This window comes from Sebastes umbrosus, chromosome 12 (genome assembly GCF_015220745.1).
Source record: "Sebastes umbrosus isolate fSebUmb1 chromosome 12, fSebUmb1.pri, whole genome shotgun sequence".
Taxonomy (NCBI): domain Eukaryota; kingdom Metazoa; phylum Chordata; class Actinopteri; order Perciformes; family Sebastidae; genus Sebastes; species Sebastes umbrosus.
Genome location: NC_051280.1, coordinates 8,948,356 through 8,966,452, shown reverse-complemented (window position 1 = coordinate 8,966,452; position 18,097 = coordinate 8,948,356). Strand labels below are relative to the sequence as shown.

The window sequence follows — 18,097 nt, the reverse complement described above, 5'->3', positions numbered from 1 at the left end:
AGACTTCTATGTATACCACCTGGGATGACGTGCATGCTACAGTGGAGCTAACCAGTGAAATCAAAGTCAATCAACTCAAACATGATTGATAAGTGAGTGTGATTCCCTGCTGTTGTTGTTGTTGTTGCAGATACTGAGCTTTCATACCTCTGTGACAGAGACCAGGACAATATAGCAGGACACAATCTTGATGATGTGGATCTCCAGTAACCACCAGATGAACAGCTGCAGTTTGTGGAAATACTCCAGGAACTTGAGGAAGAGCACAGTCAGACGGTCGACCACCAGGTGCCATTTATTCTTCAGATCTGAAGAAGAAGAGACAACAAAAAACAACAAGACTGAAGAGGTACAGCAGTATGTCCTCTATTTATACACATTATTCCTCAAAGCCTGATATATCTAACCTCTATTGCTGTCCAACAATTAATAAAGGCATGATTCTTCATTACCATAGCACAGCCACAGTAGTTTGTTCTGAATCAATCCCTCATACAGTTCACTGTCCTGCTGCCATAAATACGTATTAATTAATAGACCAAATGTCTATACCAAAATAGACCAGCTGTCATACCAAGCTTCATCTAGAGGTTGTCAGAGAAACATTTGATCACAGTAACCATAAATTGTAAATACAAATCAACAACGAAACGATAAGTCCATCAAAAGATAAAAAGCCAAAAATGACAAAAATTCAGTAATTCCAGCTTCTCAAATGTTAATTATTATCTACGCCAGGAGATTATGCGGCGCATGTGTGTGTGTGTGTACATTTCTGTCTGTCTGTCCACAGCTAATCTCACATAAACTATCGATTAGCAAATGACAAACTGAATCGAGCGCTGACTACAATGGAGCGTGTCTTCTTATGCCCGTTGGAGGAGAGCTAGTTAGTTGTTAGCAGCCGGTGGGAGTCCTACGGTGTGTTTGGCTAGCAGAGCTAACAGCTAACAGGACTAATACAGCTAACAGAGCTAACAGAGCCAACAACTAATGTAACTAAACACACAGCAGGACTGTCAGTTCCTGTTCAGAGGAAGCATTAAACAGTCAACATGAATCGTTACACAGTGAACTGCAGTTTAGCTGCACGGAGCCGCTGCAGACAGCTGCATAGATTAAAATGAGAGCATATCTGTTGCGTGAGACATGCGAGTGAACGCGTCTGATGCTTGCAGTGTAGACGGGGGGCAATTATGGTATGTATTCATTCAATTAAACGTAACAGCAGTGGTCGTTGCAGACACACCTGGGGGAGACCTACACTACTGAGTGCACTTTTCTAGTTTTTTCTCTGGTTTTCTTCTTCTATTATACTAAACTCAACCATTGGGTTTTGTGGTATTTATTAGATAAAATTAGATATCTGAAAATCTCACCTTGGCTTTCGGAATTATTATTTGCAGACATTTTTAGAAGCCAAAAAATTAATCACTTAATCAAGAAATAATTTGTATTCGATGATGGAAATAATCAGTAGTTGCAGCCCTACAAATCCTCTCTGGTTCATAGGAAGTATTCACATTAAAATCCAACCAGCAAACATGCAAATTAGGGAAGAATTTAGGTTTTTATTGTGTGTGTGTGTGTTAAATATTAAAATGGGAGTGATGTGTGTGACAATCTGCATTTTAGTGAGGGAAAGAGAAATGGTTTACCATTTTATGGGATCAACGTCACGGCTAAACATGTGTTTTACATGTATTGTGAAACTGTTAAATGTTTGTTCATGTAATCTTTTTCCCATATGCATGATGTCAAGATGTATGGAAACACGCCTAAAATCTGTATTAACAAGCAAATTCCAAAGTGTTGCTTTAATTACCTGAGATTGAGGACTTAATATTTGGTTTTATATTCTCACAAAGAATATAAAACCTCCAGCCACAGTTTGGTGGTGGGTGTATGTTTTACAAAAGCCGTATTATCTCAGGTTTTAATAGAGGCCTCATTGTTTGGATAAGAAAACTCTGAGAGGGCATAGTATAGCTCGCATAGTTCGCAGCTCATTATAAGCTGAGAGGCCCTGCAGGGTTGTGTTTTATCACCTATTTTATTTTCTGTGTATATAAACAACAGTTTAATTTAAGACCAGTGTGACTGTCTGCGTAAATATGATAATGGTGCAGTGTTAGTTGGCTTTAGCAGGACGATGTAATGGGTGAAAGTGACCACTTGAGCTACGCTCTGTGTCAGAACAGAAAAACCAGAGGTAAATCTTACTGAACCCCAAAAATCTGCAATACAACAGATTTTTACAGCTTTACTCGGGATGATTAATGGCTGGCTGGTGAGAGTGCAGGCGGCAGATACTTGGACAGCAGACTGAGCTTCTCTAACAGAGCTTTGGCCTTTAAAGATTGTATGCAACATATGTCTTCTGAGCAGACTGAAGAGCTACAGAGAGATCTGAGAGAAAAGGTCTCTGCACTCGTGACTGAAAGTGCTCTGTGGCCGCTACATAACAGCACAGTTTCAGCTTTAAACACAGTGAGAGGAGTAAACATGGCCAGCCTGGCAATGAAGGAAGCTTTAATATTATTTGGAGGAAAACACACAAGATGCTGAAGTACTTAAATACAAGACTGCAGCGTGATCAGCCACGCAGCCTCTCTAGATGAGCAGTTTTATTATCTTATGAATTTGTTTGGATATTAGTTGTTCTCAGGAACACAATTTAGAAAAATTGGGAGCGAGAGTGATGATGTGCAACACATTCAAACCCACATGTTGGCGTGATTACATGATATAGCTGCCAAGTAAACCATCAGGGTGCCTCAATGACACATTGACAGCCGGTATAAAGCGGGTTCTCATCCCTGCTCGTCATATTTTGCCGCTTGGGCAGAAGCGGAGCAGCCTTCCAAGCGTACTATCTTGACGTAGAAGGCTTGTGCGCATGGTTAATGTTATAAAACGGTTGCGGTTAATATTTTAACATGTGTTTAACGCTGTGAAACAGTTGAACAAAAGTACTTGGTTAGGTTTAAAAAAAAAGATCATGTTTTGGGTTAAAATAAGTGTGCTTGTTACATAACTTAAGATATGGACATAACATCAGTAAAACAACTCAACTTTTGGTTTCACACGGGAAGCAAACACCGGCCGTCTGGGTGAAAGTCATGTTGTTCGTCATATTTTGCCGCTAGGGAAGAAGTTTCCGGCCTCACTTTAATGACGCCGAGCGCAGCCTTTTGCATAGTATCTTGACGCAGAAGGTTTGCGTGTGGTTAACGTTGTTAAATGGTCGCAGGTAGGTGTTGGCAACAAAACTACTTGATTAGGTTTATAAAAAAGATCATGGTTTGGGTTAAAATAAGTGCACTTGTTACGTAACTTAAGCTACGGACGTAATGTCATGTGACACAGTGACGTAACGTCACGTCCCCTGGGTTAAAGTCCAGTGTTTGTTTGACCCATCCATCAACCGTCCCTCCCACTCTTAGTGTACTTTCTTGCTCTTAAAGGTCCCATATCGTGCTCATTTTCAGGTTCATACTTGTGTTTTGTGTTTCTGCTAGAACATGTTTACATGCTGTAATGTTAAAAAAAAAACATTATTTTCCTCATACTGTCTGTCTGAATATACCTGTATTCACCCTCTGTCTGAAACGCTCCGCTTTAGTGCATTTCAACAGAATAACGTTGCTAGGCAACAGTTTGGGTACATGTTTGCTTCCTGTCAGCTGATGTCATTCACATACACTGTGTTTAAATGTTTACATTTAAAACCGTGTAATGGTCTAAATATTGTATATTTGTGACATCACAAATGGACAGAAATCCTAACGGCTTGTTTCAAATGCGCAATTATTTGAATACGGGTTGTGTGTGTTTTTCCGTATATTGAGCGTTTTGATAGTTTCACAGTATTTATAAAGCACTTAAAGCTGCTTTATAACATAAAAGACATCTCACTTTTTACAATATGGGACCTTTAATACTACATCTGTTGCTCTGAGTGTCTCATAATGACGCAGATGGGTTTATATTGGACTTTAAGTTGGATACCTGGAGTGTCTCACACAGACACTAAAGGGTGCCTTGTGCGTCGGTATCAAGACGCCGAGGACCACTGCCCAAGCTTCGGTATTTGACGGGCTGGGATTGAGACCAGGTGTTTTATGTACGAGACAACAGGACAATGACGTTTCATTAAAACAGAATGCTATTCTAAAGGCGCACTAATTAGTATAGTACCACGCTGGAGGACATTGTTTGTTTTTTAGCCCAGAATGCTCAGTTGCTACTCAGACAGCAAAGCTAAAAGTGCAGCAGATTCCCATTCAAAAACACAATGCACAAGTACATTGTTTTTGTTACTATTCAGCATCTGCTTCTTCATCAAACAGTGGCAGAGGAGGTGTTGGGCATGACGGGGAGAAAGGTAGGACTAGCAAGTCGAGCTTCTAATATAGTTGAATATTGTAGCTTTAAATTACACACTTTGCCATGAATAAAAGCTTTGCATTAGCGTCGGTATCAAACTGATGTCTTGTCTACAAGTTGTCCACTTCTAAGAATTATAGATCTGTAACACGGAAGCAGATTTTAATAGATGGTCTGATTGGTCAATTGATTAATCAAGAAAATACCTAACTGATAATGAAAATAATAGTGAGTTGCAGCCCTATCCTGTATATTCAGTGTCTTGTTGGAGTATGTGGACCTGCTGTGTTGCAGCTGCTCAGTACCTGAGCTCTGCTCGGTGCTCGGCTCTGGCTCCGTCCCCGCGCTGCAGTGTTGGCTCTCCTCCGTGCTGGACTGCCGATGGTCGGAGAAGCTCTTGGACTTCTCGCCAGTCATGTCAGTGTCATTCATCACCACCACCAAGGCCTGCTCCTGCTCCTGCTCCTTCTCCTTCTCCTTCTCCTTCTCCTTCTCCTTCTCCTTCTCCTTCTCCGACCTCCACTCTCCCTGCGGCTCCTGCTCCTCTCTGGACAGCGTTGCCTCCACCGAGCTGCCGCTGAGCATGGTGAGGTCTGCCAGGCTGCCATCCTGGTGCACCAGTCTGAAGACATGTGAAGAAGTCATTATTACAAACAGACACATGCATGCAGACTCGCACACACATCTGTACCTCGATACTTATGAGGATCTTGAATGACTTTTGTTTTTTTTACCCACTTGATGTTATTTTTAGGGGCAATTTTTGGAACTACTGAGTAGCAGTTGACAAAAATCTCACTGTACAGATCCATTTATTAGCTATTCTGGAGATTTCGATCATATCACACAATCTTCCAGTAATGAATGAAATAAAATTAGAACTGGAGAAATGATTGGTGTTGGTGGAAGGGCCTCTAATTTCAAACTTCAGGACTACTTCCTAAACTTTCAAGGGCTCTATTGGTTTAAGTGTCTAGAAACGTCTGACCCTGTCTTCATTTTTAAAAAGTATTCAAGTTAAGTGTTGAGCTTCTCAAGCCTTTTTTAGAGACAGTGGAAAGACGATATGCAACAAAGGTCCCCAGACAGCCTTGAACCAGAGACTTTGCGGCTCATTTTGTTTCATGTTAAAAAGTGACCTACTCCTTTATCATTGTGACTTAGGCCTAGTCCACACGGAAACAGGTATTTTTGTAAACAGGTTTTAAAAAAATCTCCGTCCAGATAAAAACGCAAAACCGTAATTGAAGCGCTGTCAAGGCCAGTGGACAGGTTGGGACACACGCACACCAGCAACAGGGTATGTTACGTGGGAGTGTTGCATTGGATAAATAGCAGTGACCTCCGTAGCGCATTCTGACGCTTCTGTTCCTCAATGTAGTGGAAGAGTAACTGTACATTTATGTGTTAACATGTTAAAAGTCCTGTTAGCAGGTTATTTGACCACTTCCGTCACTCATGGATGCATTTATTCCAGCGTTGCACAACATGTTGCCTCATTATTGACGCCTCACAAAAGAGATAATGGCGCACACTCTGACGTTACAAGCCAGAAACTCTGTTTTCGCAGTCTACACATCAACATTGAAATCAGAGTTTCTGAAAATCTTAACCCTGGCTGGAGTTTTACAAAAGCACCATTTTCAGTGACTTAAAACGCCATTTGTGTGTGGACGAAAGCCCGAGACACATAGAAAAAGCTACGTTTACAAAAATACCCGTGTACGTATGAACAAGGTCTTAAAAAAACAAATCCTCCCACCAAAGTAACTTTAACTTTAACCTTACTATAAAATCAATCGGAATCTGATCGTAACGTTATACAGCAATTTAAAGAAATCAGGGCAGGGAAAAAAGCCACATATGTAATTCAATTTATAGATATAATTTATCATATCTAATCTCCTCACATTTTTATCTTTTTGAAAGCATTCTGTCCTCATAAGTATATAAATACAACCCACACTCATACACATGGTCCAGGTGATTGTCAGAAGGCTCCGATGCAAATGTTTGGATGGGAATCATCAGCTCTGTGTCCGCTAACTGAACAGCAGAGCAGCGTTTCATCAGGCATTATAATCGATAAGCAGTGCACATTCTTTCTGCATTCTTTAAAAACAATCAATGTTGTTTGTTTTGTTTTTTGGTGTCTGAGGGATTTTTCTTCTTGCAGCAGAACAATGGTAGCAGCTGAAGGGAGGAATTAATCCTTTAAATTCTTCTCAGGCAATGGAGCGAGGTCAAAGGTCGGGTTTTGGCTTGCATGAACCGGCCGCATATCAAGGCAAGCATTTCGTTATCCAGTGGTCACACTTACTTGCTCTGTTGAGTGGGAATTTTTTGCTTGATGCTGCTCAGAACAATAAAGTTACACAGAAGTCAAGATGAACAAGTGAGGAGAGAAACCGACAAAGGCAGGCTGAAACTGACACTTGAAATCACTTAAAAACGTCCACGTAGTTTCTATTAAAATGCATGAAAACTGGCCAAAAGGCTCCTGTGGTTTGGGGTAGGCGAGCTTTTTCAGGAAGGGGGTAATTTTCTGGGGATCAGTGCAGAAAAGTGGCAAAGATACTGGAAGGGAAGAACAGTTCATTCAGATTCAAACATGCTTGTTTGACAGTTTGTGAAACTCTTGGAGAGACGTAGAAGGATTTTATTGGGGAAAGGGCTGGGCTGAGTTTGGAGGGGGTTTAAAGATTCAGAAAGATAACAGAGAACCCAAAAAGAGTAGGCTACAGGCAAAATAATAATACACAAAACCTGAAAACGAACACCATTCATGTCAGTAAAACACCTCCGGGAGTAAAACATTTCAGAAGATCATCAATGTATCATCATTGGCAAAAACAGGGTAACAGGGACAAGTCAGTGTGGGGTGGAAAGGACGTATTGCAACAGGAAGAGGAAGTTGAGATTCAGAGGTGAACTGGGATGGTGATGGATGCGACATAAAGCGAGCAGATACCCACCTATTCATGATCAGATGGACACGATCATTGACTTTAGCGTGGCTGTGTGAAAAGAGTGTGGCAGAGGAGAGATGGCAGCAGGTCACAGAGAGGAGCAGAGACGAGACGAGAAAAGCAAGCGGCAGCGAAAAAATAACGGAAACTTCACAACAACACGACCATAAAGTTAAACACACACCACAACACAGAGTGTGAAAATGTGAACGTTATAACACGGAGGCACACAATGACAGATGTGTGATGAGAACAGAGGTTATAATGGGTGTTTAACAGGGTGTGTTAAGTGTGATTATCCAGAACAGTGTGAGATGAAAGGGGATGAATGTTTTCACCTCACGCTCAACTAAGATCTGTTAACATGCATACACTGTCAGTTACTATTCTTCAGTATTATTGCTTATCAACTTTCCATGGCGGAACCATGTGGTGATTCAGTTTGTGCCTCTCATATAGTCTTAACAAGCATGTGATAAATTTAAGCACATTTTCCTGCATATTGAGAAAATATATCTTAAATCTTTTCTTTGTATCCAGTCAAATGTATTTGTTTTTAGTCTGGCTGAAATAGTTTTAAGATTTTTTCCTTTTCTGTTGGCAGATAATTTTGCTTATTTTAAGTAATATTTTCCCAATTTTATTGCTTTTTGTCTTTTTTTTTCAGAGCTGATGTTTTGCAGTGTATTACATTTTGTGTCACAGAGGGAAGCCGCTGTTTTGATGCAGTGGCTTCTGACTGCATGTGTTGCACACTTTATTGTGTTATAGATGATTAGAGATTTTATACAAATGAAAGATTTCATATTTTGATCTTTGAAAAAAATCCACAAGGTTGTTTGAAAGCTATTAACAGGATCAGCAAGGAATACTTTGTCTGATGCACACTAAAAAAGATTCTCAAGTCATTTCTCAAATTGCAACAGTATCTTTTATTCCCTTGTTTCTCAAAGATAGCCAGGAATTTATTTCTCAGAAAAACAAAAGCTCAGCTGTTTGACTAAAATATAATAATTCTCATCAGGTATTTTTACATTGACTCAAATGTTAAGACATGAGAGGCACAAACTGGAGCTAATTGTGATGATGTGATCATATTTTATTGTTCCACAGATTAATGATTACGAGCAAGTTGTAATTCAAAACTAACAAAATGAGTTACTGAACTTCTCATTTTAATCACAGTTTGGTCTGATGTATTGTATAACATTTTGATAATTTCATATGTAATTTTGCACACGTTTGCCATATTGTGGAATCTATTTAGTTGCCAAGTGTTGGAGATATAAGACAAAGAGATGTCTACCTTCTCACAAATATAATGGAACTAGATGGCACTCGGCTTGTGGTGCTAAAAGCGGCAAAAAATACATTTGAAAAACTCAACAGCTATGTCTCTTTCTCTTTCTGCGCGGTGATACGGTAAGCGGTTGATAATTTCTGGATGATTTCTGGAAAGAGACGTTGGTGTTAACTATTTATTAACTATTTTTTACCACAAGCCGAGTGTCATCTAGTTCCATTATATTGGAGAGAAGGTAGACATCTCTACAGCTGATATCTCCACTACTTGGCAACTCAGACCAAAACACCCTAGATTGATAAATAGCATTACAGGTAAGAGGAAAAATATACATTTTTGATTTTGGGGTGAACTGTCCCTTTTAAGTGCCTTACATTACAAACATAACCAGTGGATAATTGTAGCCTGGCCCATATTCAGCTGTTTGTTTTCAAACATCCAATGAAACAATATTATTACTTCCTCAATATGATGTATTTTATTTTGAAACAGGATGTTGGGGTGTGACATCAGAGAAGGTAGCAAGGGATCGAACCAATGGCCTACTTGTTACTGAAGGTCAAATGCTCATTTGTCAGGATTTTTAACACCAAACTGACTGTAGATAAACCTTGCTAAACAAAAAAATGAAGTGACTGGAATTAGATGTGGTTGTGTATGAACAGCCTCCCTGTGGGGCCATCTTACTTTTGTTCAAAATACGCAGTTTGTTTGTAATTCAGCTGTATGAACTTAAACAAATTAGATACAAAAGAACAAAAAGTAAACTTCTCAATGATGGTTTGGACCGAAGAAAACAAACAGAAGGCGTCTCACCTGTAGATAGTGCTCTGCTCTTTGGCCACTACAGCCTGGAGGTCGGTGAGCTGGAGGAAGCGGTCGTGGAAGTAGTGCAGGTGGAGGATACACACCAGCAGGAAGGAAGCGGGAATGAAAATCCTTGTGAACAGCATGGAGACATTAAACGTCTCCAGGCCCAGGTCGTCCAAGCTGCATAGATGGAAAAAGATAGAGGAAATAGGAAAAACATGAGACTTGAACTTACATCTTTTATGAGGTAACTATGAATGAGGAAGCTCTCAGGTGTTAATGTGTACAACTGATTCAGTGAAACTAAGATTGATGATAAAAGATGAACAAAAAAAAGGTCAATAAAAGTCTAAATTCTCTGAATAATTAAAGCTCCAGTCCGTAACTTTGAGCAAATATGATAAACAGTTATTTTTATAAAACAGTCACTACATCCTGACAGAAGTGCATGAGACAGATAATAAAGTAAAAAAAAAAAAAAAACGTGTTCCCCTGCCTCCTCCTGTGAGGTGTGAGAACAGAAAACACAGCTCTACTTGCAAAAATATTAAAAAAACAACTTATCAGTATTCCTATAATGTAGGTGATTCAGAGCAGCTCACCCCGTTTGGTTCATGTTCAACATATTCATCCAGAAGGGCGGCGAGTTGTCAAACTGGAAGGTGTAGACCAGGATGAGGACCAGCATGGTGTACATCACCACTGACATCCAGAAGTACTTCAGGATCCTTCGCCACCATTCATAGTGCACCTAGATAAGAATAATTGTGATTATTATGTTTCAGGGGTTATGAATTCTGTGACATTAACAGCTATAATGCTTTAGAGGACATCTGGATTTAGGGTGACTGATCTCTGTTTACCATGGTAGGGGTTATAAAACAGTCGAGAATACACTTTGGATTATGAGCTTGCTGTACACAAACTGTATGACATACTAAAATTGTCAGCACCTTCTGTCTTTGGGAAATTGAATTTGGAAACTTTACAGCGTCCCATCCATATGCTAAGTTTGGAATAAACACATACAGTACCGCTTAGCAAACAGCCTTTAACAGATGACAGTACTTTTTTGAATGCATCCAATTTGGTTTCAAAGGGCTTTTAAAAAGCAAAACAGGTCATCAAACATTTTTAGTCTGAAGATTTGGGCAAATTAAAGAGAATTTATTTTATTTTATGTGAAATGTCTGGCCAGCTCGACAGTCAGGGAGCAGCCGGGATTTCCCTTGAACAGCTTCAATCGTGTGCTTGAAAACATTTTTGAAAAAAATATTTAACACTGAAGATAACTGAGGGGAAACTTCAGAGAAGTATGTGGGAATGTGTGGCTACATACAGTATGTGTACAAGGCATTTACAATCACCGGCGTGTTTTGTTACCTGGTAGAGCGCCACACAGGAGAGGAACATCATCATGTAGAGGATCTTGTACATGACGATGGTTCCCTCGAAGCTGACAAAGAAGAACATGCCGCCACAGATGTAGATCCAGTATTTGACCAGCATAGCCATGACCATATTGCCCAGAACCTGCATGATGTCCTGCTCACCGCCCTCCTCGGAGTCCTCTTCCTCTATAAAACACAGCAACCAATCAGAGACCTCTGCACTAACTGACTAATACTGACTACCTTTCCAGTGGGTCAGTCAATCAGTCAGCAGACCTTCCTAACTAGCCTATATATACACACATACGGTATATACACATAGTAAACAACCTGTAGTAGGAGGCTGAAGGTGTTTACAAAGACTTTTCCAAAAAACTGAGAACAAGAGATGAAGATGAACAACTGGCATTCATTTTGACCAACAACAGATGGCAACTATAGTTATATTATTTTTATAAGTAATTTTTGTTTTTAAGTTCTGGTGACACTTTACTTACAAGCAGTAGATAAACATTTAATAAGGGGTTTATAACACACTAAAATGTAGTTGTAAGCACATAAAAGGACATTTTCAATTGTTTTAATTGTTTATTAATGTACAGTTTGTCAACAATTATAACTTCTCCTATGAAGGTATATAATATATTATTATTACAACTATGTTTTACTATGTTGTCATTCATTATCTGTTTATATAAACCCTATTAAATATTCAAATACTGCTTATAATTGTTAATTGTTGATGGGTGAAAGTTAAAATAAATATAAAAATAGAGCCTCTATATCCGAGTGTAAATTTACATTTTCCTCGGGTCATCTCAGCCTTCTACAAAGCCTTAGTGGAAAGTAGAGGAGTCTATACATAAAAAAACAAATGAAACAAAAATATAGAAATTTCAGACGAAGAATAGCATAAAATGTGTTTGACACGGTGTACTACTACTAACGGGTATGAAGAGAGTTTGGTTGGAAGAATCAAAACACCCCAGATCAAAAGCAGACAGCTAAAGACCCAGCAACCATGTTGGAGACTCGGTGGCAACCTGGAGGCCAAACATACTGATGTTTTCTGGAGCTGCACTAAACTAAAGCTTTTCTACAATAATGTAAATACAAGTGGTACTTGGATAAGTATTTTTAGTTTTAGTTTAGTTTATTTGAGAGAAAGGACAGAGCAAATTAATAAATACACATTGTATAAAATAATGCCAGAATTAGCCAAAAGACTATTTTTCATTTATAGTTCCTGGCCAAGGCTTCCTAAAATACAATACTGTCGCTGGCACGGAGGCATAAAAAGCTATAACAAGAAACTGGTCTAAGGCTGAGCCTCCAGGGAAAGAACAACGTTTTGAGATATCTATTCAATGGAAAAGCTGACATATCAACTAAAAGTTTTCTTCAACAAGAACTGGGAAAAATAGATAATTTACATGAAACATGATGCCAATAACTGAGAATGCATACATGTCCGAACTGCCCCTGACAACTGTTTTCATTATATTTGTTCAATGTTGTATTGTTTGGTGTTGTACAGTACAGATGCTCATGATGTCCAGAACTGAAAACGCAATACATTTGTTTTTTAATTTTCAGAAATTGAGATTTGTTTTCGGAACATAATGGAAGGTAAAAATGTGTCGACTGCTTGGTAGACTATGAATGAACAACTGAATTTGTTTTGAAATTAATACTGAAAAGTCTTATCTGACCTTGGTCTTTAGCCCTCATGAACAGGGAGGGTAAAATCTGGATCGCATCAGCATTCTTTCATCATTATGAAAAGAAACTAAAGAGTATAATGTGAGCAGTGTGAACTAACCCAAATAAATCTGAAGGCTTCCAAACAAAGGCCAGATACCTCAATCTTTTTTATCCACCATCTACAAATGTTTAAATAAAAAAATCACCAGCCACTCTCATAATTTCACCAATTTGTGTTAGCTCAGATACCTTTCAAATGATAGTTGTATATTTTCACACGTACAGTACGGGTGGAGCTAGCAGCTTATACTGTAACCTATAAGATATTATATACCCATCTTATTTCTACTATAATCTAAATAAAAGAAGAGCCCAGGACTTACCCTTCTTCTTCTGATCATCCACATGAACATCTGAGAGACCAGCACTGTCTTCTTCTTGTTTTTCCAATCTCTCTGTAAGCGTTTGTCTCAGCAGCAGCCAGAAGCTCAGCAGACACAGGACCTACACACAAACAGAAAAGAAAAGATGACCTAATAAATCATTGGCATTTACTTTAACTTGCTGAAATCACAATATGGGTGGTCAAAACAACATGAGGAGACATATACATACAAATTAGAATTGAGTTTCTAAACTTTCCGGCACGTGTTGCCTTCATCTGACACTTAAAATAAACTGTAAAATACAAATTGACCCAGGTGTGAAGTATAATTGCATCCCGACACATGCACTGTTTAATAAAACTGTAGTATGAGTGATAATAAACACACCACTGCAAGTCTGTGGTGACCGACTGGCAGATAAAATGTCATTCTAGACAGTTAGGTCTTTGAGTCATCCCAAAACATGTCAAAACACTACAAAGCTGACCTTTACATTGAGACTGCCATCTCTTATTTAATGAATTGACTATTGCAGAGACACAGTTTGACAGTATGTTCCATTAGCTGCATACAGAGCATATCTATTGCATTAGAAATCCTTGCACATATTAAATCACATTTGTGTTTTCAGATCACAGGTCGTCCTTCAATCTAAAGGTCTGTTTAAACGACAGCATACACAGAACGACATGGCGATGGCAAAAACAAGAAAGTTATCGGTCTTAAACTCCCAAACCTTACCTTGGATGAAATTGAGTGGAAAGGGTTGTTCTTCTTGACAAAGAACCCAGAGACTTTCTTATAGTCCATGTCCTCAAAACTCCAAATGTACTGCAGAACTATCAGCAGGTTGCCGTAGGCCACCATGAAGGGGGAAGAAAGCATGGCGTAACGCCTCCGGTCCCTCACCATCCACAGCATGCAAGACCAGAGGAGGAAGACAAACGTCAGCCAGCTGACATACGTGATGCTCCACGCCTGAAGAGAACAAATCACAGAACATTTAAAACTCTGCTGTTGATGAAGGATTAATGAAGGTAAGATACAAAGATGTGCGGGCTGACTCTTGGCTGTGTCCGCTCAGTTTTCACTCCCTTTATCTACAGAGGCACAACATGATGTATGACATGTCATATATTCCAACAGTAGTGGAAGAAGTATTCAGATCCCTCACTTAAGTAAAAGTAATCGCAAATTAATCGCACATCGCATCTGTTCAAAATGTACCTTAAAGGGAGATTTGTCAAGTATTTAATACTCTTAACAACATGGGAGTGGACAAATATGCTGCTTTATGCAAATATATGTATATATTTATTATTGGTAATCAATTAACAACACAAAACAATGACAAATATTGTCCATAATCCCTCACAGGTACTGCATTTAACATAAAGAATATGCTCAAATCATAACATGGCAAACTGCAGCCCAACAGGCAACAACAGCTGTCAGTGTGTCAGTGGGCTGACTTGACTATGACTTGCCCCAAACTGCATGTGATTATAAAGTGGGCATGTCTGTAAAGGGGAGACTCGTGGGTACCCAGAGAACCCATTTTTGTTCACATATCTTGAGGTCAGAGGTCAAGGGAAAACGGCCATGCTAGTTTTTCCTCGCCCACATTTTTTTTGTAGTTTCATATGATGCCAGTATCTTCACTCTAGCTTTAAAACTGAGCCCGCTACAACATAAAAATCGCAAGTTGCGTTAATGCGTTAAAGAAAGTATTATAATAGGCATTAAAACCAATTTGCGTTAACGCGTTATTATCGCGTTAACTTTGACAGCCCTAGTAAACAGTGCTTTGTTTATGTAGCCGGTCTGGCCATGCATGCATGTTAGTGCATATAATATCCAGTGTGTGACCCACTGGCTAGTTAATCGCCACCGTTCTGCACCGCGCTCATACCGCAGTTTTGGTTGATAACGCCATCCTGACCCATGGCCTTCTCACGGAGGCTAAGCACCCACCCTCTGGTTCCCACTCATGTAAACACTGTTATTTCTGTCAGCACTATTGCCATTGTTTGCACCGTTAACTGCAAGCCGCCAGCTCAGCCGCCTCCATGTTGAGAGCCGTTTGAAGGCAATCCCTCAATCATAAAGTATCTGTGTGTTACCAAGTCAAAGCCAAAGTCCAACCACAAAACTCAGATGTATTTAACTATGATTCATCCAGGAATATTAATTTCCAGTAGTTCTACTGGAGCAGAGAGGGTTTAACGGTCTTGCTCAAGTGTATCTTAAACAAAGCTGATCAAGGAGGCAGGAGTGTTTGGCATTTACTTACCATGCCAGCAGGTCTGTGGGTTTGAATGTGTTACTTAATAATGTTAATAATGTTCATGTCATGTCAAATTAAACTGCAAATATAAAACGCAAGCTGGAAACCAACAATCACATCTTCATTGCAATGGTTTTAAGCAAGAGAAGGCGTTTAGGGGATTTTATTTTACGTAAATTACATTCCCACTAACAGCCAACTCTACTTAAAGAGAGTCATTTCTGGAACAGTTTGTTTATGGTCAATTTTACATACACAAATGCAGCATAAGCCAGCTTGTGTAGCTCCCAGGTTACACCATCTGCGGGCTGCATTACTCACCATCATGGCTATGAGAGCACAGATGTAGCTCTGTTTCATGACGAAGTGGAAGATTTTGACCATCGCACTGACTCCTCTTTCCTTCATCCCATCCTCTCCTCCCTCAGACTTCTCCTCTCCTCCCTCCAGCGCCGATTCCTCCGGTGGAACACACACCTCATACACACACTCCTTCTTCTCTGGTTGGACACAGAAACACAACTCGCTGTTAGAATAGTGTGGCATATTGAGTTAACCCATGAGCCTCACTTTCAAAAAAGTTACTCTGGTGTCACAAAAACTGCCATAAAAATATTATATATTAATATCATTTTTCAGTTAAATTTTTAACCAACATCAGCCCTGATCATAACTACCAAATATTAATTAATTTTCAGAATTTTAACCCTTTAAATGCAAGTTTGTTAACATAATGCCACTGTGATTTTTCATGAAAAAAAACCCCAACCCACAACCAAGGACCATGCTACTAGCATGGCTAAAAGTTTGTAGTCTCCAAGCCCAAAACAAGACTTTACAAAGCTCCTACAGTAACAGAAGACATTAAACAGCTGGATACACAAGCTGTCAAGTGCCCCCCCACCTCCAACCCCAGGACTAGTAAATTGACTGTGACATGTAAAATCAGTGAAGTGCCCCTTTAAGACAATTCTGTGAATTCAGTGGCGACAAAGTAAAAGTACAAAGAAAGAGTCAAGATAGTAAATGTTGTACAATCAAAAGAAAGCAACTGTCTTTTCAAATACACTATTAATGTCAAAATACAACAAAAAGACGAGAAGACAAATGTTCGTTTAGTTTTTTTTATATCTTGTTCTGTAAAGGTTAATGTCACCCTTCCAGAAACTCGGAAAAAGAGCCAAAATGTGAGTTTTGAGTTTATCCACCGGGTTTTAGCAGTTTCTAAATGTGAGTCTCAGAGTTTGTCGCAACCACATAACCTTTGAAGTAAGCAGCTTACTGTAAAAACAACCATAATATGCGTTACGAAATTTCCACATGGCAACAGTGCTACTCTAGGATGTAACATTTCTCTATATTGTGCTTCCTCATCATGTGCCACATGTCATATTTAATTGACGTTGCTTTAAAATGACAGCTCTGCAGCAAGGATGTCTCATTTGTTAAATGCCTGTTGCCTCGACTCCTCTCTCCTTGTGTCTCGTCCTCGCCTCCTCCGCTTGTATCCCTGGTGGGAGGGACTAAGACGCGAAGAGAGGAGGCGAGGAAAGGAATTGAGGATGTACAAACTGAGAAATGCCTGCTTCAGTAACCTCTACGTTATACCATCTGTAACCTGAGAAGAATCTGCTGTGATTTTATCATTTTCTAGTAATTTAGTTTTTTGTATTCTTTCTACAGTAGTTCTATTCTATTTTCATGTCATACAATTTCATCTTTTCAAGGAAATTTAGAGGGAAGACGCAGCTCACCTGTACCGTCACTGGGCTGGTCCAACTTATACTGGGGGGTGGAATACAAGTCTAGACAGACTGGTCCGTTCTCAGTTGTGACGAAGTCAAAGGACGTCCCGTTGGGCACAGCCTGTAGATCATCGTCACAAATTACAAATAAAAAAGTATCTGAGGAACAGGTTTGTTATGGGATCACACTACTGTACTGCATCCTGCCCCACAAAGGCAAACAGGAGTAACTTAGCTTATGTGTGATCAAATGATTCACCAACTGGGTATTGATTTTTCACTAGATAATCAGCAGGATTATAGATGTGGCTTTTTGTTTCAGTTAGTTTGTTAGCAGCTTAGCTACAACACGTTGGCTTTGTAGGGCAGTACAGGGATTTCTTCTACTTTTCACACTGCACATTCTTTATTTTAACCCGGCACAACCTGCCTTATAACCCAGAGCTAACAAGCATTTTATAAAATAGAAGTCCAAAGGGAGTTACTTGGATATGTACTCTACTTTTCTGTTGCTTTGGTACATATGGAAAATACAAGCTACAGACTTAAAACTTGTTGGGGGTGCCTCAGACAAAATTTGGACTCATAAAATTGAGACTTTTTACTGACTTTTAAACACACTGGCAGAATGACCATTTCATCCAAATCTGTCCTATATTCCCCAGATATGTTTCCCTCATTAATGTGTTGCAAAACAATTACAGGTAAGAACATTTCCCGGCATAAAGTCCTGCAGGAATGAGTCCTAAAACCCGGAAATGAGTTGGCATTTTGCACTGCCAGTTCCCTCGATTCCAAGTCAGTTTAAAAAAAAAAAAAATTTGAATGGGTTTTTGGTAAATTGCCTGAAATAAGATCTGTGGTTAACACAAGCTGAAGAGATTTTAACGTTTTCTTCTATGACATAAAACATGTCAGTAAATATCCCACTCGTGAATTTTTAAACTTATACGTGTCTTAAAAAAGGTGGTTGCTAACAGGTGGCTAAATGAGACTATAGAAACATTAATTGTCATCACACCGCACACTAGTCTGCCTTTATGCTACTATATACTCGAAACTCGGAAACAAATAACATCCGACACAGAAAGGTACAAGAGAACGGCCATTCAA

The 18,097-nt window shown here is 39.4% G+C and overlaps 1 protein-coding gene across 6 annotated transcripts in view; it reads right to left on the bottom strand.

The window, feature by feature from the left end:
- The window catches only part of LOC119498077 (piezo-type mechanosensitive ion channel component 2), a 122,188-nt gene that overhangs the window by 46,010 nt on the left and 58,081 nt on the right, over window positions 1–18,097 (bottom strand). For all 6 annotated transcript variants that reach the window (XM_037786567.1, XM_037786566.1, XM_037786562.1 and 3 more), the window contains 9 exons: window positions 16,994–17,105; window positions 15,561–15,739; window positions 13,694–13,930; window positions 12,950–13,070; window positions 10,855–11,048; window positions 10,074–10,222; window positions 9,478–9,651; window positions 4,695–5,011; window positions 148–308 (listed from right to left, as the gene is read on the bottom strand). In XM_037786567.1, the coding sequence (XP_037642495.1) occupies window positions 148–308; window positions 4,695–5,011; window positions 9,478–9,651; window positions 10,074–10,222; window positions 10,855–11,048; window positions 12,950–13,070; window positions 13,694–13,930; window positions 15,561–15,739; window positions 16,994–17,105 (1,644 nt within the window). The remainder of the gene's footprint in view (window positions 1–147; window positions 309–4,694; window positions 5,012–9,477; window positions 9,652–10,073; window positions 10,223–10,854; window positions 11,049–12,949; window positions 13,071–13,693; window positions 13,931–15,560; window positions 15,740–16,993; window positions 17,106–18,097) is intronic.